This window comes from Globicephala melas, chromosome 12 (assembly GCF_963455315.2).
Source record: "Globicephala melas chromosome 12, mGloMel1.2, whole genome shotgun sequence".
Lineage (NCBI taxonomy): Eukaryota > Metazoa > Chordata > Mammalia > Artiodactyla > Delphinidae > Globicephala > Globicephala melas.
Window position 1 is genome coordinate 51,863,608 of NC_083325.1, and position 22,734 is coordinate 51,886,341.

The 22,734-nt window shown below is 40.3% G+C and overlaps 1 protein-coding gene across 1 annotated transcript in view; it reads left to right on the top strand.

The window, feature by feature from the left end:
- The window catches only part of STPG4 (sperm-tail PG-rich repeat containing 4), a 38,614-nt gene that overhangs the window by 10,214 nt on the left and 5,666 nt on the right, over positions 1–22,734 (top strand). The window contains exons 5-6 of the mRNA XM_030858364.2: positions 6,179–6,243; positions 7,032–7,086. Of these exons, the coding sequence (XP_030714224.2) occupies positions 6,179–6,243; positions 7,032–7,086 (120 nt within the window). The remainder of the gene's footprint in view (positions 1–6,178; positions 6,244–7,031; positions 7,087–22,734) is intronic.

A 22,734-nucleotide genomic window follows, 5' to 3' on the forward strand; every position in this document is an offset into this window, starting at 1 on the left:
CAATGGATTAAAGACCTAAATGTAAGACCAGAAACCATAAAACTTCTAGAACAAAACATAGGCAGAACATTCTCTGACATAAATTGCTGCAATATTTTTTTGGATATGTCTCCTGAGGCAAAGGAAACTAAAGCAAAAATAAACAAATGGGACCTAATTAAATTTAAAAGCTTTTGCACAGCAAAGGAAACCATCAACAAAATGAAAAGACAACCTACTAAGTGGGAGAAAATATTTGCAAATGATATAACCAATAAGGAAGGTGTTAGTATATAAAATAGATAAACAGTTCACACAACGCAATATAAAAAAAAAAAAAAAACCCAAAACCAAGACAATTAAAAATGGTAGAAGACCTGAATAGACATTTTTCCAAAGAAGACATACAGATGGCCAGCAGACACATGAAAAGATGTTCAACATTGCTAATGATCAGAGAAATGCAAATAAAAATGAACAAATGATACGAGCTAGCAATTCACAAAGAGATATACCAGTTGCTAAAAAACATCAAGTGATGCTTGGCTTCCACTAATTATTAAATAATTACAAAAGAACAAAAGCAGGTAGACACAATTTTTTGCCTGTCAGATGATCAACAATTTAAGTTGGATGATACCCATTATATTGGCAAAGGGAGTACAGAAAGAGATATTCTGTATGCATACAAATTGTTGCAAGTATTTTGGAGGGTGGTTTGACGATTCTTGTTCATATTTTAAATGCACATAGGGACCATTCCACTGTGAGGACTTTACCCTAAAAATGGTCTTTTTAAAAAATATATTAATTTTATTTATTTAATTTCTTTATTTTTTTGGCTGCGTCAGGTCTTAGTTGCAGCATGCGGGATCTTTCACTGCTGCGTGTGGGCTTCTCTAGTTGTGGTATGTCGTCTTCTCTCTAGTTGTGGCGTGGGTTTTTTTTTTCTCTCTCTAGTTGTGGCACACCGGCTCCAGGCACACCTGGGCTCTATAGTTTGTGGCACACAGGCTCTCTCCTTGAGGCACGCAAGCTCAATAGTTCCTACAAATAGTCTTATGAAAGTACAGTGAGATATTTATATAAAATACTGCAGCATTGTTCATAAATTTATCTAACTAGAGGGCTAGTTATATAATGCTACAACCATACAATGCTGTGCTACCATTAAAAATAATGAGGTATATCTATCTGTGTTGGTATGGCAACACCTCCAAGATATATTATTAAATGAAAAAAGGAACAGACCAATATTTACAGCATAATCCCATTTGTAAAAATAAAAATAAATATATATACGATGTTAAATGCATACTTGTTTTCTCGGGTGATACTTAAGCAATCATTAACAGTGGTTTCCATTAAGGAAGCAGAGGTTAGGTAGGGGGCAAAGAGACTTACCTTTAATTTTTTTTTCTTTCTATAGATTTGACTTGTTTTCAGTGTGCAAGTAATAGTCTTTTCATTCATGTTCATTTGTAGAAATCAAAAAATTTTCCAACTAATATTTTTGCTATTATTTCTTTTCATTTTCCATTTTAAAACTTATTCACTTCCTAGGCTAGAGACATTTCAATGAAAAGCACAATTAAACAAAATTTAAAATTGCCTCAAACTTCTGTCTAGGTTAGCTTCAGCATTGTCTTAGAAGATGAAACTTATGTGAAAAGATACAAATGTGGTGATTCTGCCCACCCCTCCCCACCTCCCAATATCTGTTTTAGGTCAAAAGGAGGTAGGCAGGTTGGAATGGCACCTCTATTAACTCAGAGAATGAATCCAAGGATCCATTTCAATGTGTTCAAAAGACATCCTTGAACAGCTGATTGGGAGATGACGGTTGAGAAAATCTAACCGGTTCATTGGTTTTTGTTAGCTGTGTTCATAGCTGTGATCAAGTATCTCTGAAGACATGGTTATTTGCAAAGTGCTCCATGGTAAAATAATGGCTGAAAGAATGAATTTTCAACAGGATGGTTTTTCATTGAGCAAGGTGTCAACAGAGAGAAATTTTGTGCCTAGGAGGGGGCTGGCAGGTAATACTTCAGGGAACCGAAGACTTAAGTGTTAGAATAATGAAGAGCAAAGCATAGATAAGATGGAACAATTCATCATGCAATTAAATGAAAACAAAAATGGTGCTCATGGGCTTCCCTGGTGGCGCAGTGGTTGAGAGTCCGCCTGCCGATGCAGGGGACACGGGTTCGTGCCCCGGTCCGGGAGGATCCCACATGCCGCGGAGCGGCTGGGCCCATGAGCCATGGCCACTGAGCCTGCGCATCTGGAGCCTGTGCTCCGCAACGGGAGAGGCCACAACAGTGAGAGGCCCCCGTACCTCAAAAAAAAAGAAAAAAAAATGGTGCTCAAAGTTGGCTCATTTAGCAGGTATTATTTGAGGATGAACTCTCATAGAGCAACTGCAAGGCAGAGCAGTGATTGTCACAAGTAAATTTGTGAAGAGAATGGTAAATGAAAGTGAATCTGAAAGACGGATACAGAAGACATCTCAGGGACTGGGACTCACATAGTTTCTGGAGCCGATGAAAATTACAGGATGCTGGTAAGAACAACATCATTGGTACCATTAGGCAGGCATCTTTTTGAGAGAGTCCAATGCTGTCTATTTCTCAGACCATAAAGATGTCTGGGTGGTGAGTCACTGATACTTCCACGTGAAGCAAGAGACCATTTCTCAAAGAAGACACACTGGATGAAATTTCCACCAGTAGTACCTAAAAATATTGTACCTGACAGTCTTTTGGCTGCATTCATCTTATGAGTATCCTGATAGGATTTCTAATGGACTGAAAAATCCACCGTAGAAGAGACTGTCTCTCTGCCCGTTGTGAAACATTGCAAACTACCTGGGTGGCTCCACTATCCTTGGGTCTGTGGATATCAGCCCTGAGGTAAGGGAAATAAGGGAGTGTCAGGAACTGGTAAGCACAGAGAGTGGGATGTGTGAAGGAAGGGAGGGAAGGGAAGAGAATGAGAAGCCAGGGGAAGACTGACCGGACCTCCAGAACTTCCTATGTTCAAGGAGCTGGCAGGGAGGAGTTATATTACCGAATCCTGGGAAGAATCCTTCCCAAAATGGAAGGATTCTACAGTGTTCCTCCTTCTTAGAATCCCTCTCTTGCCTCCCTCAAGGAAGTCTTACCTTCCTTAAAACCCCACTCAAATCTCACTGTCTTTACCATCTTTAGATCCCCCAGTTGGATTTATTTATTTAATTATTTTCCCCAGCTTTATTGAGGTGTAATTGACAAATAAAACCGAATATATTTAAGGTGTATGACATGATGATTTGTTTTATCTATATGTATGTATGTATGTATGTGTGTATATATATATATACACACACACACACATATTGTGAAATGATTACCACAATCAAGTTAATTAGCACATCCATCACCTCACACAGTTACCATTTTGTGTGTGTGTGTGTGTGTGTGTGTGTGTGTGATAAGAGCACATAAGAATGGGGACTTCCCTGGCAGTCCAGTGATTAAGACTCCACACTTGTACTGTGTGGGTTCGATCCCTGGTTGTGGAACTATCATCCCACATGCCATGCAACACAGCCAAATAATTAAAAGAAAAACAAGAAAACAAAGCCATAAAGCACATAAGATCTGTCTTAGCAATTTTCAAGTATACAATACAGTATTATTAGCTGTAGTCACCATGCTGTATATTCTATCTCCAGAACTTATTCATCTTATAATAAAGTTTGTACCTTTTGACCAACATCTCCCCATTTCCACCACCTGCCAGTCTGGGAACCACCATTGTACTCTCTGTTTCTATGAGTACAACCCTTTTAGATTGCACATATAAGTGTTACAAAATGGTATTTGTCTTTCTCTGGCTTATTCAACTTGGCATAATGTTCTCCGGGTTCATCCATGTTGTTGCAAATGGTAGGCTTTCCTTCTTTTTTATGGCCGAACAACATTCCAATATAGTATACGCATTAAGGGAATATATATCATATTTTCATTATCCATTCATCCATGGATGGGCGCCTAGGTTATTTCCATAGCTCGGTTATTGTGAATAATGCTGCAGTGAACATGAGACTGCAGGTATCTCTTCCAAATATTGATTTTGTTTCCTTCAGATATATACCCAGAAGTGGGATTGCTAGATCATATGGTAGTTCTGTTTTTATTTTTTGAGGAACCTCCATACTGTTTTCCATAATGGCTATACAATTTTATATTCCCACCAAAGTGCACAAGGGTTCCCTTTTCTCCACATCCTCACCAACACTAGTTATTTCTTGTCTTTTTGATAATAGCCATTCTAACTGATGTGAGGTGATATCTCATTGTGGTTTTGATTTTCATTTCCCTGATGATTAGTGATGTTGAGCACCTTTCCATGTACTTGTTGGTCATTTGTACGTCTTCTATGGAAAAATGTCTCTTCAGGTCTTTTGCCCATTTTTAAATTTGATTACTTGTCTTTTTGCTATTGAGTTGTATGAGTTCCTTATATATTTTGGATGTTAACACCTTATCAGATATATGGTTTGCAAATATTTTCTCCCATTCCTTAGGTTGTCTTTGCATTTTATTGATTGTTTCCTTGGCTATACTTTGATGTAGTCCCACTTGTTTATTTTTGCTTTTGTTTCCTGTACTTTTGGTGTCATATCTAAAAAAATCATTGCCGAGACCAATGTCAAGGAGATTTTTCTATATGTTTTCTTTTAGGTGTTTTATCATTTCTTATGTTATGTTTAAGTATTCAATCATTTTGAGTTAGTATTTGTGCATGAAATAGGGTTTAGTTTTGTTCTCTTGCATGTGGATATCCAGTCTCCCCAGTACCATTTATTGAAGGGACTATCCTTTCCCTATTGTGTATTCTTGGTGCCCTTGTCAAAGATTAGTTGACTGTTTCTGTGTGGATTTATTTCTGGGCTCTCTATTTTGTTCCATTAGTCTATGTGTCTGTTTTTAGTCTGGTATCATACTGTTTTGATTACTGTAGCTCTGCAATATAGTTTGAAATCAGGAAGTGTGATCCCTCCAGCTTTGTTCTTCTTTCTCAAGATTGCTTTGACTATCTGGGGCTGTTTGTGGTTCCATACTGAATTTAGGATTGTTTCTTCTATATCTTTGAAAAAATGCTACTGGGATTTTGATAGGGATTGCACTGAATCTGTAGATTGCTTTGGATAATATGGATATTTTAACAATATTAATTCTTCTAATCCATAAACATGGGATATCTTTCCATTTATTTGTGTCTTCTTCAGTTTCTTTCATCAGTGTCTTATAGTTTTCAGTGTACAGATCTTCCATCTCCTTAGTTAAATTTATTCCTAAGTATTTTATGTTTTGATGCTATTTATTGTAAGTGAGACTGTTTTCTTAATTTCTTTTTCAGATACTTCATTGTTAGTGTATAGGAACTCAACTGATTTTTGTATGTTGTTTTTGTATCCTGCAACTTTACTGAATTTCCTTATTAGTTCAAACAGTTTTTTGGTGGAGTCTTTAGAGTTTTTTATATATAAGATTATGTCATTTGCAAACAGGGACAGTTTTACTTCTTCCTTTCCAATTTGGTTGCCTTTTATTTCTTCTTCTTGCCTAATTACTCTGGCTAGGACTTCCAGTACTATGTTGAATAGGAATGGAGACATAGGCACCCTTGTCCTGTTCCTGACCTTAGAGGAAAAGCTTTTAGCTTTTCACCATTGAGTATGTGATGTTAGCTGTTGGTCACCCAGTTGGGTTAATCTCTCCCTATCCCCGACATCTCCAATCTTTTTTTTAGTGTCGATTATAGTGTTTTATATTAGCATTGTTTATGTATTATGAGAACACTCCTGTATTCCCCACCATACCTAGCACAGTTCTTTACCAACAGAGCAGGCTCACTAATTGGTGATCAGTTGGGTTTGTTGAATCTAGTACATTTAAAATATGATTAATTGTACAGCATTTTTCTCCATACCACTGTAGGCATACTGTCATAATATTCACCATGAAAAGTGAATAGCTGTTGAGTGTTTTGAAACTCTACCTTTGAAAGTGTACCTTTTCCACTCTCAAAATAGAAAATAAATTATATAATGTTGTATGGTAATAAAATAAAGGATTATGAATGATAGATAATAAAGTGAGTTTGAGACCTGTATTAATCTATTATTGGTGTCCTTGTCCATTCTGTGTAGTCAGTTCAGCTTTCGCCAGGACAATACGAGCTAATTCCTGCACCAGTTCCCAAGCATGCTTCCAGGTAATTATATACTTATTAAATTGCTTTTACTAATTTCACTCATGCCTTTCTATTTACATGCTTAACCACCAACACTAATGACTTTTTTTTTTTTTTTGGCTGCGTTGGGTCTTCGTTGCTGTGCATGGGCTTCTCATTGCTGTGGCTTCTCTTGTGGAGCCTGGGCTCTAGGCGCATGGGCTCAGTAGTTGTGGTGCGTGGGCTCTAGGGCACACGGGCTTCAATAGTTGTGGTGCTCAGGCTTAGTTGCTCTGCGGCATGTGTGATATTCCAGGACCAGGGATCTAACCTGTGTCCCCTGCACTGGCAGATGGATTCTTAACCACTGCACCACCAGGGAAGTCCCAACACTAATGACTTTTAAACCTCATTTATGCCCATCATATTAGATTAGCATTTTAAAAAATATTTATTATTTATTTATTTGGTTGCGCTGGGTCTTAGTTGCGGCTTGCCGGCTCCTCAGTTGCAGCACATGGGCTCCTTAGTTGCGGCAGGTAGGCTCCTTAGTTGTGACTGGCGAGCTCGTTAGTTGTAACACGTGGGCTCCTTGTTGTGGTATGTGAACTCTTAGTTGTGGCATGCATGTGGGATCTAGTTCCCTGACCAGGGATCGAACCTGGGCCCCCTGCACTGGGAGCACAGAGTCCTATCCACTGTGCCACCAGGGAAGTCCCCAGATTAGCATTTTAAAATATTTAATGAGAGACAGGGAATATGTTAAAGATCCTCACATTAAAAAAAAATAAATTTAGAAGATCATATCTTTTTTTGTTTTTTTAATATAGGAGCTTTGTATTTCGTTCTACAGTTCAAAGGTTTCCAACAGGCTGCTTCACTCCTGTAAGTATGTTGGTAGACAATTAACTCATGATGAATTTGATGTTTAAAATGTGCCATGATTCCTTTTTTTTTTTTTTTTTTGCGGTACGCGGGCCTCTCACTGTTGTGGCCTCTCCTGTTGCGGAGCCCAGGCTCCGGACGCGCAGGCTCAGCGGCCATGGCTCAAGGGCCCAGCCGCTCCGCGGCATGTGGGATCTTCCCGAACCGGGGCACGAACCCATATCCCCTGCATCGGCAGGCGGATTCTCAACCACTGCGCCACCAGGGAAGCCGGAATTAAATACTTTTGAGACTATAAAACCAGGAGAAAATATATTAGCATATATCTAATTTTAGGATAAGGCTGATTTCTGAGATAACAGCAGTGGATGAATTGCAAAGGAAAAGAAGTCTTAGATTTGATTACATAGCATTTTGAATTTTTTGTACATCAGGGAACAAACTGTAAACAAAGTTATTAATAGGCAAATGTGAATTAGGAAAAGTATTTTCAACATACATGGCAGATAAATGGTTAATGGCCTTATCTGAAATTCTCTTGATGATTTATAGGAAAAACACCAATAGAAAAGTAAAACAGATGAAGGCAGTGAATAGACAATTCATAAAATAAGAAATTCAGATATCCAGTAAAGGTGAAAAAATTTTTATTTCACTAATACTTAAGTGTGAGAAACTAAAAAGCTAATTGAAAACCTCTGTATGTGGGTGGTGTGGTGGGCTAAATAATAGACCACAAAGATGTTCCCACGTCCTAATGCCCAGAACCTATAAATGTTACCAGATGGCAAAAACTTTGCAGATGTGAGTATGTTAGGCATCTTGAGATGGAAAAATTATCCCGGATTATCCAGTGGGCCCTAAATGCAATCACAAATGTCCTTATAAAACAGAGGCAGAGGGAAATTTAAGAAAGGAGGAGAAAGCAATGTGACCAGGGAGGTGGAGATTTGAGTGATGCGGCCAAAAGCCAAGGAAGGCGGCACCACCAGAAGCTGGAAGAGGAAGGGAATGGATTCTAACAGCCTCCAGAGGGACCACAGGCCTCTCGACACCTTGATTTTAGCTCAGTGACATTGATTTGGGACTTCTGGCCTCTAGGACTATGAGAGAGTAAAATTCTGTTGTTTTAAGCCACCAACTTTCTGGTAATTTGTTATAGCAGCCACAGGAAACTAATACAGGTGGGGATTATTTCCAGGTGGATTTCACAGTAGACTGTTAAGATGAGGACTGGCTTTTCCTCTCTGTAGCTCATAAATGTTTGTATCTGTTAGGCTTTCTCTTTTGAACTTCTCAGTTGCTTCAGAATGACTCCTCAGCCTCCTGCCTAGGCTATCAGCTGGTTGCCAGTGTTCTGGTTACTGAGTGGGGGAACGGGCTGTGCTGGGGTGGTGGTGTCTCACCATTCATTGTGCAGAAGTTCTCTCTCTCTTTTTTAATTGAAGTATAGTTGATTTACAATATTTTGTTAGTTTCAGGTATACAGCAAAGTGATTCTGTTTTATATATATATATATTTTTTTTTTCAGATTATTTTCAGTTACAGGCTATTATTACAAGATATTGCATATAGTCCCTGTGCTATACAGTAAATCCTTGTTGCTTATCTGTTTTACGTGTAGTAGTTTATATCTATTAATCCCATACTCCTACTTTATCCTCCCCTCCACCTATGGTAACCATAAGTTTGTTTTCTATGTCTATTCCTGTTTTGTATATAGATTCCCTTGCATTATTTTTAAGATTCTACATGTGAGTGATATCGTATGGTATTTGTCTTTCTCTTTCTGACTTCACTTAGTATGATAATCTCTAGGTCCATCCATGTTGCTGCACATGGCAATATTTCATTCTTTTTTATGGCTGAGTAATATTCCATTGTATATATACATACCACATCTACTTTGTCCATTCATCTGTTGATGGGCATTTGAGTTGTCTCCATGTTTGCCTGTTGTAAATAGTGCTGCTATGAAAATTGGGGTGCATGTATCTTTTCAAATTAGAGTTTTCATGTTTTCCAGGTATGTGCTCAGAGATGAGGTTGCTGGATGGTATGGTAACTCTATTTTTAGTTTTTTAAGGAACCTCCGTACTGTTCTCCATAGTGGCTGCACAAATTTACATTCCTACCAACAGTGTAGGAGGATTCCCTTTTCTCCACATCCTCTCCAGCATTTGTTATTTGTAGACTTTTAAAAAAAATTTTTATTTATTTATTTATGGCTGTGTTGGTCTTCGTTTCTGTGCGAGGGCTTTCTCTCGTTGTGGCAAGCGGGGGCCACTCTTCATCGCGGTGCGTGGGCCTCTCACTGTCGCAGCCTCTCCTTTTGCAGAGCACAGGCTCCAGGCGCGTAGGCTCAGTAATTGTGGCTCATGGGCCCAGTTGCTCCGCGGCATGTGGGATCCTCCCAGACCAGGGCTCGAACCCGTGTCCCCTGCATTAGCAGGCAGACTCCCAACCACTGTGCCACCAGGGAAGCCCTATTTGTAGACTTTTTGATCATGGTCATTCCTACCAGTGTGAGGTGATACCTCATTGTAGTTTTGATTTGCAGCGATGCTGAACATCTTTTCATGTGCCTGTTGGCATGTGCCTGCCTATGTCTAGAAGTTCTCTTAATTCCTGTTTTCAGTAAAAGCCCCTGTCCTAACAGTGCCTGGGGCTCCTGGGTCCAGATCTCTGGCTCAGTCTCCCTGGAAATGAAAACCTCCGTCTCCTACAGGGATGAGGGAAGGGTAGCTACCTGACTGCTGGGAGTAGGTAGGTAGGGACCTGGGGAAAAGACACTCAGTCAATCTTCCTGCTTTCAGCCTCACCCTCACCTCCACCTCACAGGTGTCTAAAGCCTGAAATTTCTGAGCTGTTCTTAGATTCTGTGGAGCAAATCAGCCTGCTTCTCATCAGCAGGCCCTCTCCACATACTGGGCTTTAGCATTCTCCACGCTGCTACCTCAGGGACCACTCCTCCACACCGTTTCACATCTTCCCCAAACACATGATCTCTGTTGGCTGTTGTCTCTTCGCTTGGTTGTGTGTGTGTGTGTACAGGTGTATATGTCTGGGGGGAGATAGTTGTGCCTTTTTTATTTGATCGGGGAGGAATGGAGATAAATGCATGTGTTCAGTTCGCTTTGGCAGCAAGTAGTCAAGACATCAGTTTTTTTTCCCCCTCCACTGGCTGATATTGTATTTCCTTTGAAATGCATGCGTTAAATGAATGCCATGAGTTAATAATGATTTATTTACTACTAGTAGACGGACTCAGTTAAAATTAATTTGGTTTTAGTTCAGGTTAGGCATCCTGAAGGATGAGCAGCCTGGTACGTGAAATAGCACAAAGCAGTTGATTCTGACAGCTTTTGCCTTTGTTCTCGTTGCTTTACGGAGGAGAAGTTTTTCGGACATCCTTATTCTGCCGTTTTCATTGATGTCACCTTATTCATCCCATTTTATAAATAAAAGTGATTCACAATTTGAAGCATCTTGTGCTTCAACCAAATGAAAAGAATACTTTCATGGAAAATGTTCCAAGACAAAGAAATAGCTCAGGGATGTGATTCATTTCTGTCCTAAACACACACTCCCGGAGCAGACTTGCGGGTTTGTTAGATCCACAAACTTGTAAACGGCACAGAGCAAATGGCTTTGATCCCAACGGTAGGAGATGGTGGCACGCAGTATGAGTGTGGTGAAGAAATGATGCTTGCTAGGAGGACATCATCCCAGACCTTCCGGAGATAAATGCATTAATCCTTAGGCCTTTATCTGGAAACTGATTTGATCACTTTTATCATTCAGTTTCCTTGTTCTAGATATTAACGTCATAGTCATAGAACTGTCAAGGACTCTTAGAACTAGAAGAAACTTAACTGTTCTGCTGGGGTCAGTTTTGATGATGGTGGTGACCATCATTCACTGGTTTTCTGGTGCCAGGCACAGTGCCCAGTGACTGACATACCCCATATCATTTCATCCTTACTGCAGTGTGGGGAGGGTGCTATTTATCATCTCTCTTTGATAGTTTAGGAAATGGAAGGCAGTGGCCCAAGGTAGAGCCAGGACTTAGACCCAGTCTATGGTGACTCAGAACCTGAGCTGCACCGTGAGTGAGCTTGACCAAGTGACTTGCTTAATGTCTTTAGATGTGTAGAGCTGATCTGGGGTCAAATCCAAGTGGCAGACATTGTACCGTCTCTGGAGTCACGACTCCCCACTGATGACTGAGGCTTATTCATGGGGCCGGGTTGGCCTGCTTGACCCCGTTTGCAGTGGGATGAGTTCTGTCTCCTGCGAGGCCCACATGCCAGCCCGCCTACTGGGCCTTGATCATTGAAGATCCTTACGATGGAGGGCCGCAGCTTAGGCTCCCGCTGAGAGCCTTGCTACACTGGCTTTTCTTTTCTTTTTTTAACTTTTTATTTTAATAAATAAATTTATTTATTTTTTTAATATTTTGGCTGCGTTGGGTCTCCATTGCTGCGCGCGGGCTTTCCCTAGTTGCAGGGAGCGGGGGCTACTCTTCGTTGCGGTGCGCGGGCTTCTCAATGCGGTGGCTTCTCTTGTTGTGGAGCACGGGCTCTAGGCACGTGGGCTTCAGTAGTTGTGGCTCGCGGGCTCTAGAGCGCAGGCTCAGTAGTTGTGGCGCACGGGCTTAGTTGCTCCGCCGCACGTGGGATCTTCCTGGACCAGGGCTCAAACCCGTGTCCCCTGCATTGGCAGGCGGATTCTTAACCACTGCGCCACCAGGGAAGCCCTAAAAAATTTTTTATTGAAGTATAGTTTATTTACTATGTTGTATTAGTTTCAGGGGTACAGCAAAGTGATTCAGTTATACGTACACACATATATATACATATATATATTTTTCAGATTGTTTTCCATTGTAGGTTATTATAAGATATTGAGTATAGTTTTCTGTGCTATACAGTAGGTTCTTATTGGTTATCTATTTTATATATCTATTTTATAGTGTATATATGTTAATCCTAAATTCCTAAAGGACATTTTCAAACATGTAAAACTTCATAAGAATTATGAAGATACCCTTTTTTATTTTTTTAAATAAAAAAGATACCCTTTTTTATTTTTTATTTCCAAGATACCCTTTTTAAAGATGCCATTGGTGATAAAATACAGCAAAACAAAGGAGTAATCCAGAAAGAGTAAGGGATGGGATCCAGGAGAAAGTGGATCCAATTTGGGAAAGTAGTTAAAAGATGTCCCCAGTGGACCACTGTACAGCAGGCTGAGAGAGAAACCAATCCACATTTGAGAAAGAAACAAAAGAACTCCAGAAGGAATGTTTCTAAGGAAGAAGGGACTCAAAAACAGCTGATGTGATGGGAAAATTTAAGAAAGTATGTATAGCAAAGTGTGCAAGTGAAAAAACAAGGCACTAATTAACTCCAGGTAAAACAAAAGACGGTGCAAGACAAGAAATCATATTATATAACTTGACTCTGCAAGGAATAATATTTATTTAGTAAACATTGGTTAGTGATTTAAAATGCTATTTTGAGTGGATGGGGAGGGAGAAATAGTGGATAGAGCAAGAGAGCCATATCTTCATTTATTCCAGGACATCACCAAGAGATAATTTCTAAAATATAAATTAAAGAATAACAATATGAACATATTATTTAGTGATAAGGAAATAACTTCCAGAAGAACAACTAAGAGTTAAAAATAGCTGTCTTAGGCTCTCTAGAACCTGCTCAGACATGTGTGCCTAAGACATATGTGGAAAAGATGTTTCTAAGAGTGCTAGTTGCCTAAAAGAATCAGAATAGTATCATTTCAGTGAACGAACTGTGTTCACCATCCTGTGCTGCCTGTTATACACTCTTAAAAACAAAACCCATTAGGGAATGAAATTGGAGAGGGATGAGACCAAAGACTTCTGTTTTTCATTATAAGGCTTTTGGTTCCAGTTAATTTTTAAAACGATTTTTATCTATAAAGTGAATAAAATATCTTAAAATTTAAGTAAAAATATATTTAAAAATTTAAGTTAGAATAAAAATGAGTGAATAAAATTTGGAAAATATAGAAAATTATATTTTTAAAATTTCCTATTACTCATAAGCAACCAATAATGTTAAGTAATTTTCTCCCTTTTTTTCTGTGCAGTTTTAAAAACATACTTGTGATTATGGTACACTACAATTTTATATCCTTTTTTTCAATTAGCGTATGTACCACTTTCATGTTATTAGAAATCCTGTTAAACTTTCTTTTTACTGGGTAAATAATCAAGTTATCACATCTCAGTTTATTCACCCATTCTCCTGTTGATGATTAACCTCGTTTTCAATTATTCCTTATACAGGAGTCTTCATTATCTAAGTATAACTTAACCCACAAAAAAGACCTATTAAGGTGAACCTACTTGAAATGGAATCAAAATATCAGAGTAATCAATAAAGTTATTGAACTTTACTGAAAAAGAGTTAAACTAAATGAACCTATCTATGAAACAGAAACAGACTCACAGACATAGAGAACAGGCTTGTGGTTGCCAAGGAGGGGGGCGGTGGGGGCAGGATGGATTGAGAGTTTGGGGTTAGCAGATGCAAACTATTATATATATAAAATGGATAAACAACAAGGTCCTACTGTAGAGCACAGGGAACTATATTCAATATCCTGTGATAAACCATAATGGAAAATAATTTTTAAAAGAATGTATATATGTACATATAACTGAATCGCTTGGCTGTACAGCAAAAATTAACACATTGTAAATAAATCATACTTCAATTAAAAAAAGTTAAACGAAAAATCATGAAAATATAACTGCAACTATGTACTAAATCATATTAAAAAAGGAAATTGTGTTGATTTTAGTTTATTTTTTCTGACAGTATTTTATGATAGCATAGTGACATCCTTCATTTCATATTTGACATTCTAATGAAATCATAAAGAACAAATTTTAGAAAAAAATATTTGAAGGTTCATCAGTTTTCCCAAGGGTGTCTTCTTTGATATTGTAAATCATTCTTTACTGGAGTGCCAATAATGTCACAATCCTTGTCCAGCTTTTCTTCTTTCTTTTTAGCTGATCTAACTTTGCTGGAACCTCACTGGTCAATCAAAGACTGTTCCTGTGATTTAGGCGCTTCATTACTTACATCAACTTCACTAAATCTTGCATTATTTGGTAAAATTTGCATTTTCATGTGAAGTGGATTTGCATTTTATTTGCAGTGTGTTGTTGAATATTTAATGAGGGAGAGAAACTGACTCACAAAGAACCTCACCTGTCTGCGGTAGTGGATGCTAGTGTTAAGCAGGGAGGGATATTTGAATAGGATATACTTTTATTAGTGGTCAGCTCTTTGGAGAATTCTTTTGTGCTATGACAAATTCTGTCTACATTCACAGTTTTGTTAGGCAAGGACAATGGTACTGAATACATAGATCAAAAGACTAAGACAACGCATAAAGTCTTTTCTAAACTTGGGAATCATTTTTTATAGATCATCACAAATAGGATTTACTAGAGTAGAGATTATATACAGGTTCTTGATCTGTTTAAAAAAGTAGTACATTAATTTATATATCTCCACCGGCAATCAAGAGAGTACCGGGGGACTTCCCAGGTGGCACAGTGGTTAAGAATCTGCCTGCCAGTGCAGGGGACGTGGGTTCAAACCCTGGTCCGGGAAGCTTCCACATGCTGCGGAGCAGCTAAGCCCGTGTGCCACAACTACTGAGCCTGTACTCTAGAGCCCGCGAGCCACAACTACTGAGCCTGCATGCCACAACTACTGAAGCCCGCGTGCCTAGAGCCTGTGCTTCTCAACAAGAGAAGCCACCACAATGAGAAGCCTGCGCACTGCAACAGAGTAGCCCCTGCTCTCCACAACTAGAGAAAAGCCCGCTTACAGCAATGAAGACCCAATGCAGCCAAAAATAAATAAATAGATAGATAGATAGATTAACAAAAGAGAGTACCGGGACTTCCCTGGTGGTCCAGTGGTTGAGACGCTGTGCTCCCAATGCAGGGGAACTAAGATCTCGTGTGCCACAGAGCTCGGCCAAAAAAAAAAAAGAGTGCCTATTTCACAAAATTTTTATAAATCTTGTTTATCATTGTTAATTTGATGGCAAAAGAATGATATCTCATTATTTTAATCTGTAGGATCGGAGGCTACACGTTCTAATTATTTGTTAGCCAGTTCCTTGTGGCCCTTCTTGCATACTTTCTGGCCACATTCTTTACCCAGCTATCTATTGGGTGGAGCTTTAACATTTTTTTTTGTTGATTTGTATAAACTCTATAGTGAAGAGACATTAGCAGTTCTATTTGTGGAAGTTTTTCAGGGATTTTTGCCTTTTACTTTGTGTTTTTTTATATACAGAAGTTTAAAATGTAAAATTTTTTTTTTAAGTTTTTTTTTGATATGGACCATTTTTAAAGCTTTCATTGAATTTGTTACAACATTTCTTCTGTTCTTTGTTTTGGTTTTTTGGCTGCGGGGCATGTGGCATCTTAGCTCCATGACCAGGGATGGAACCCACACCTCCTGCATTGGAAGGCGAAGTCTTAACCACTAGACTGCCAGGGAAGTCCCTAAAATGTAAAATGTTTATGTCATCAAATTAGAGGGTTTGTAGTCACCTTCTGGAATGTAAGGTCCATCAAAGAAGGGGCTGTCTTATTCAATGGTGCTGCAAGGTCCCCAGCACCTAGGACAGTGCTCCAAAAATGTGTTGAATGAATGAATGAAACCTATGTATCCTTTCCTTTAGCAAATTTCCAATTTTCCATTCCTTTTGTATGTGTCCTTTCCACCACTTAAAAAATTCTCTCCAGAGACATGACGTCACTTTAATTTTCTTTGGGTTTTTTTTGGCATTTTGGTTTTTTTTTTAACCAACTTGTCACTCTTTAATTCTTCTGAAATGCGTTTTGTGTAAGGTCACAGTGCCACTTGAGCCCTGTTGATTTAGGACGGGTTGCCTCACCGTTGGTATACATGAAACCTACGATCACCAGAAATCTGACCTGTAGATCAGGTGCAATAGAGTACGACAACCTATAGACATTCACCAAGTCACTTTAAACCCTTTAGGGAATGAGGCAGGTTATAAAAGATGGATATATACAGGTGTGTATCTCTTCCTTCTTTCTTTCCATCATCTGTGAAAATTAGCTCATTGAAATGTGTTAATCATTTATGCCTAGAATCTCCAGGAGCAGTCTATCAAAAAATGAGTGGATGACCATGTGAAGGCATGGCAGATTACTACACCATTTTTTAGTTGTAAAAAGTACAGTAACTTGGAATTTGAAAATCCTCTAGGGTCTTATGTGCCTGAAGGCCCCTCCATGTGGACGAGCCATTATCACTTGTTAAAAAGATACAGCCTTCTTGTTTATGTCAAGGATTCCATTAATGAATTACACTTTGTCCCAACGTGTAGGTGGCTCTCAGGAGCAGCAGTTGGGAAGGGATTTGTCTGGTTGGAAGATGGTTTCTAATCTTCAGATTACCAATGTAAGGTTGCATACTTATTGGCTATTTCAGTTATTGTTGAAATAATAATAATAATTGATTATGGATCAGCATAATTGTTTTGTCCATAGGAAAGACTGTGAAGAGTGTTTATGTGAGCATTTTGGGATAGACACCAGAAGATTTGTTCTACCAAAAGTAAAAAGGGCCCTTTTTTACCCACAGAAAAGAATTGTATTGGAAAATTCTACCAGCCACTATTCCCTTTTTTTTTTTTTGCGGTACGCGGGCCTCTCACTGTTGTGGCCTCTCCGGTTGTGGAGCACAGGCTCCGTACGTGCAGGCTCAGCGGCCATGGCTCATGGGCCCAGCTGCCCTGCGGCATGTGGGATCTTCCCGGACCGGGGCACGAACCCGTGTCCCCTGCATTGGCAGGCAGACTCTCAACCACTGCGCCACCAGGGAAGCCCCACCAGTCCCTTTTAGCACTTTGATAATAATGACCAAGGCCCTCAAATCCCCAGACCCAAAGGCACAGTTCCCTCATAGCAGGATTTTTTTTAAAGAGTAGAAAAACAAACTGCAACAAATCTCAGTCATTCTTTTTTTTTTTTTTATCTTTGTGGTACACAGGCCTCTCACTGTTGTGGCCTCTCCCGTTGCGGAGCACAGGCTCCGGACGCGTAGGCTCAGCAGCCATGGCTCATGGGCGCAGCCACTCTGTGGCATGTGGGATCCTCCCGGACCGGGGCACGAACCCGTGTCCCCTGCATTGGCAGGCGGACTCTCAACCACTGCGCCACCAGGGAAGCCCCCCAGTCATTCTTATCCAAGCAAAGTGGGCAAAGTAAAACTTGTCATTTTTGGTTTCTCTTCCCCTCATTCCTCCCTTTAATTTTAGCTTTTATAAATGACTCAAATTAATCTCTTGACCTACAAAAAAATTGCATGAATTTTGTTCCCTCCTGAATGCATTTCAAAATTCAGGCATTAAGGATAGCAGATATTCTGCACAACTACTTTGAACATATAGGGGACACTGATGACTTTATTTAATACTCCCATTAAAGTGAGGAGGAGTGAGGAAGATTTTTGTTTTTCTAAATCTTTTTCCCCCAATATCTACTTGGACCATAACATCAGTGCTTTTCTTGTCTCTTGCTGGTGGGAGTATGTATTGAGCTATTAAAACTGTTTCTGTTAGCCCACTAATTCCATTGTGTGAAAACCCTCATAAAGTAATAATTTATATACAGTAATATTAATCTATACAAAGAATATCATCAAGGGATTATTTATAATAGCAAGATAACAATAGCAACAATCTTGTATTCAGGAGAAGGATATAATTTTAAAAGAATATTACATGGGCTTCCCTGGTGGCGCAGTGGTTGAGAGTCCGCCTGCCGTTGCAGGGGACACGGGTTCGTGCCCCGGTCCAGGAAGATCCCACATGCCGCAGAGTGGCTGGGCCCGTGAGCCATGGCCGCTGAGCCTGCACGTCCGGAGCCTGTGCTCCACAACGGGAGAGGCCACAACAGTGAGAGGCCCGCGTACCGTAAAAAAAAAAAAAAAGAATATTACATATCAACACAAAGGAATATTTTACAGCTATTAAAACAATTATTGTTAAAATTTATAAAATAGTACCAAAAATATTTATGATCTAATGCATAGTGAGAAAATGCAAGATACATGTTGGTATGTCTCTCATGATTAAAATAATGTAAAAAAATTATGTGTATGAAAAAACAGGAAATGCACCAAAATGCTTTTAGTTTCTATGCTGAGGTGTTATGATTAAGGGTGGTTGTTTGCTTCCTTTCTCTCTTTTGCATTGCTTTTATAATTTTTCAAAATATAATTTTTAAAAGTCAGAAAAATGATAGTTTGAAGAAAAGAGCCATGGAAATGGTCAACATAAAAATATTTTGTTACTCTAATAAAAATAGTGCCATTACTACTACTTAATTAGGACTCAGTCATTCATATGATTTGGGGCTTCCAACAATGATTCGCTGAGCAGGTTCTTTTCAGTGATTCCTTCTCACAGTTGTACATAAAGTGAAAAAATGAGACACACGCATCTTTCCTGACAGTAGGAATAAAATCTTACAATGTCAAATGAAAAAATGGGTTTCTTTTATTTGATATTAGAAGTGTTTCAAGATGTTTCTGTATTTCTTAAAACCAGACAAGCCTATAAAAAATAAGGAAAGGGGCTTCCCTGGCGGTGCAGTGGTTGAGAGTCCACCTGCCGATGCAGGGGACGCGGATTCGTGCCCCGGTCCGGGAAGATCCCACATGCCGCAGAGCGACTGGGCCCATGAGCCATGGCCGTTGAGCCTGCGTGTCCGGAGCCTGTGCTCCGCAACGGGAGAGGGCACAACAGTGAGAGGCCCGCGTACCGCAAAAAAAAAAATAAAATAAAAATAAGGAAAGGATCAGATAAACAGGGAAGAGTCCGTACAGACACAAATGAGCGTTATGGGATTTATCAGTTTTAGTCGCATTTGATAGAAGTTTGAAAAGGGGATAGCAGATCCATGGCATACTCCCTGCATTAAAATTAGCGTTATGGAAGAATGCTGAATCATTTCAGTTATTTCTGCATTTAAGGAATTACTTCAATTAAAAACTAAGCTGCTAGTTTAAAATTCCTTGAGGAGCAGAAAAGTAATTAGTAAACATGGTCACATTGAAAAAAAGCCAAATGGACGTCTGACTGAAAGGAATCTGAAAGTTTAGATGAGTGAAACAGGTCCCAGTGTCAGTCTCCTCAAAGATGAGTTCGCTTGTAGGTAACGTTTTTGGAACGATATAACCTTTCAAATGTAACTACAGATGTACTAGGGTTTTTAAGAAGTATGGGGCTTCAGAGGTATCATCAATTCTTAATTTCAAATGTGAATAACTTTTGGCCCCTGCCAGGTTTGTTGCTACCCCACCCTCCAGCAGGCATGTCTCCTTTCTCTGAACCTGTAGACCGATAGTTACAGAATTCTAGAATTTCCCAAGTTGGATACATCCTGCCACATGCCTCCTCCTGAATTCCCACAGAGGCAGCTCTAGCTCCTCTCTTTGCCCACCACCACACAGGGTTCCACCCTCCTTGCTGGGGCGTCTGTTTTATTTTGGGCAGTGTGGTCCAGCTATCACACCCATCCACCACACCAAATTTGGGGGAGATCATTTTTACCACCACGTCTAGTAATTTCAGTTTATGTTGCATATTTCTTATGTTTTACATGTGTATATATAGACATTTGGGGCCATACATTTTATCTCCGACCTTTTCTCTTTTCAAGTATGATTCATTGAAAGTTGTTTGCGCCTAGGATCAGTAGGGACGGACTGTGTGCTCTTTCTAGGTTCCCTTTAGCTTTATGATTTTAAAGGAAAATAGCGTAGAACTAAGTACTGATACCTCCCAGCGCTGAGAAGCAAGGTCAGTCACTGGTTCTGGCTTCTGCAGCTGCTAAGTCATTTGTTTCTAACCCCACTGAGCCTCACTTATTTGTCTGTTAAGTGGAGGTAATAGCATTTCCTCCACAGGGCTGTTGTGAGCATCAAATGAGAGGGTATGTGAATGAAGGCTGGGAGCTAGAGATGGTGGCAGGGGTGGGGTAGCCCTCTGGCCATGCAGAAGGTCCTTGGGAGCTCGCATGGGCAGTGGTGGAGACTGCCTGCTAAGTCTGCTTCAGACCAGGCTGGAGAGGTGCCCTGGATGACCAGCACACCTGCCTGCAAACGAGAAGACTCCAGGAAACTGAGGACTCGTAGATTGGACATACATAGGTGACATTTGACAGTTTACATCTGCAATTAAATCGTAAAACCGTTCTTAGTGTTAATACACGTATGAAAAAACAACAAAGTGGTAACAACTGTCACAAGCAAATTGAATTTCAGGTCCCTAACCCTATTTTTTGACAGGAGCCTATGCACTTTTTTATTTTATTCCTGTGATGCCGTGATTTTGTCCCAACAGGGTTAGAATAAACAGTATCCTTCTTTCAGGCTTGCCCTGAGGCCCTGCCCCCTTTTTTTTTTTTTTTTTTTTTTTTGCGGTACGCGGGCCTCTCACTGTTGTGGCCTCTCCCGTTGCAGAGCACAGGCTCCGGACACGCGGGCTCAGCGGCCATGGATCACGGGCCCAGCCGCTCCGCGGCATGTGGGATCTTCCCAGCCCGGGGCACAAACCCGTGTCCCCTGCATCGGCAGGCAGACTCCCAACCACTGCGCCACCAGGGAAGCCCCCCATTACTTCTTCTTACACAGACCCTTCCTCCAGCCTTTTTGCCCTGCAAACTCCTCCTCCTCCTTGTTCTTTTGGTCTTAGCTCAAATGTACTTCTTTAAAGAGCTTCTCAGGCCCCTCAGGCCAGGTCAGTGTACCCTCTTACATGCTCTCGTGGCACCATATATGTCCTCTGTGTGATACTCCACACATTCATCATATTTTTGTAAGGTAGACATTCTCTACTGGAATGTAAACCCCATGAGAGTTGGAAACATGCCTACCTTGTCAATTAAGACTGAGTTCTGCTGCCACTAACAGAGCCCACGGGTAACAATATTAGAAACAAGATATGAACTTATTTCTCTCTTATATAAAGTACCTGCAGTAGGCAGTTTAGGGCTGGTGTGGTAGTTCTGCAGCCTCAGATTTCTGTGTGCTGCTCTGCTAAGCATTGCTTCCACACCCATGGTCCCAGAGAGCTGAGAACATGGGACCAGCTAGCAGGCAGGAGGGCAGGGAAGATGGATGAGCTGCCCCCTCCTTTAGGATGCTCCTTAGAATTTGCATACACCTCTTCTACACACACCAAAAACTCATAGGATTTGGGAGGACATAATTCAATACACAAAATCGTGGGATAATTTCATCTACTCTCACACAGTCTTTCAGAGGCACCTGGCACCTCTCAGTTCCTGAGCGGTGTTGTGTAGATAAGCCAGTCCCATCCTCTCAGCCCCGGAGGAGGAGTGTGTTCAGTGGCAGGTGAGGGGGTGGCAAGGCTTTTACCAAAGGCCTACAACGGTACTGAGCATTATTGCACATTAGGGGTTGGAACCAAATTGGTCAAGAAGGCCAAGGTGGAGGCTATGGTATGTCTTCATGGTACGACACGGTCCCAGGAGCACTCCAGAAAAATGAGTGAGACCCATGCATTCCGAGTCCTTTGCAGTAAGTGGAAAACTCCAGCTCTTTGTAACATCCCACTGAGATCAAACTTACGTAGCACAGGCCAGGTACACCAAGGACCTGGTTTGGAATCTTGAAGCCATGCAGCTAGCTCTGCCCTCCCTCAGCACCATGGTAGCTCCTCACATCTCCATTTCTTCTTTTTTGGTGTTTCTGTTTGCCTGTGTCCCTCACTGGACCATAAACTCCTCTAGGTCGATTATCGTATTTTATTCATCATCAAATACTATCATACATAAAATACCGTGTAATCCCTTAAGGTTAAGATTGTCCTCAAGTGGAAACTCAATTAGATAAGACTTTTTCCAAGGCAAGAGGAAGATATGATCATCTTACCAGGAGTGTTGAGGTGTAATCACGCCCTGAATCGAGGAAGGGGAGCTATAAAAGGCTCCTGTCGTTTCTTTTGGCAGCAGGTTCTGGGATTCTAGGAAGGTGATAGTTCTGTTCTCCCTTGGCACCAGATGTCAACGGTCTCTGAAAAGTTTAGTTTGGGAAACCCAGAGTTGCCAAAGCATGGCCCTGATGATAGGAAGGTTTAAGAAATGGTCCATTCAATTTGTGCAAGAGGTGCTTAGCACTGCTTGATGAACCTGGGTGCCACCCTTCACCCACACATCGTACGTAATGTGGTCCACAGTTCTGGATCATGCTCAGAGATCGCCAGCAAACCAGAGAGCAGAATCCCCAACTTCAGGGAGGAGTAGGACACAGTTAAATGTCCTTCTTTTTTTTTTTTTTTAAATCGATAATATAGTTGATGTACAATATTATATAAGTTACAGATGTACAGTATAGTGATTTACAATTTTTAAAGGGTAGTTATTATAAAATATTGGTCATATTCCCTGTGTGGTACAATATATCCTTGTAGCTTATTTTATACATAATAGTTTGAACCTCTTAATCTCCTATCCCTGTATTACCCCTCCCTGTTCTCGTTTTAAACGCCCCTCTCGTTGAACCAGG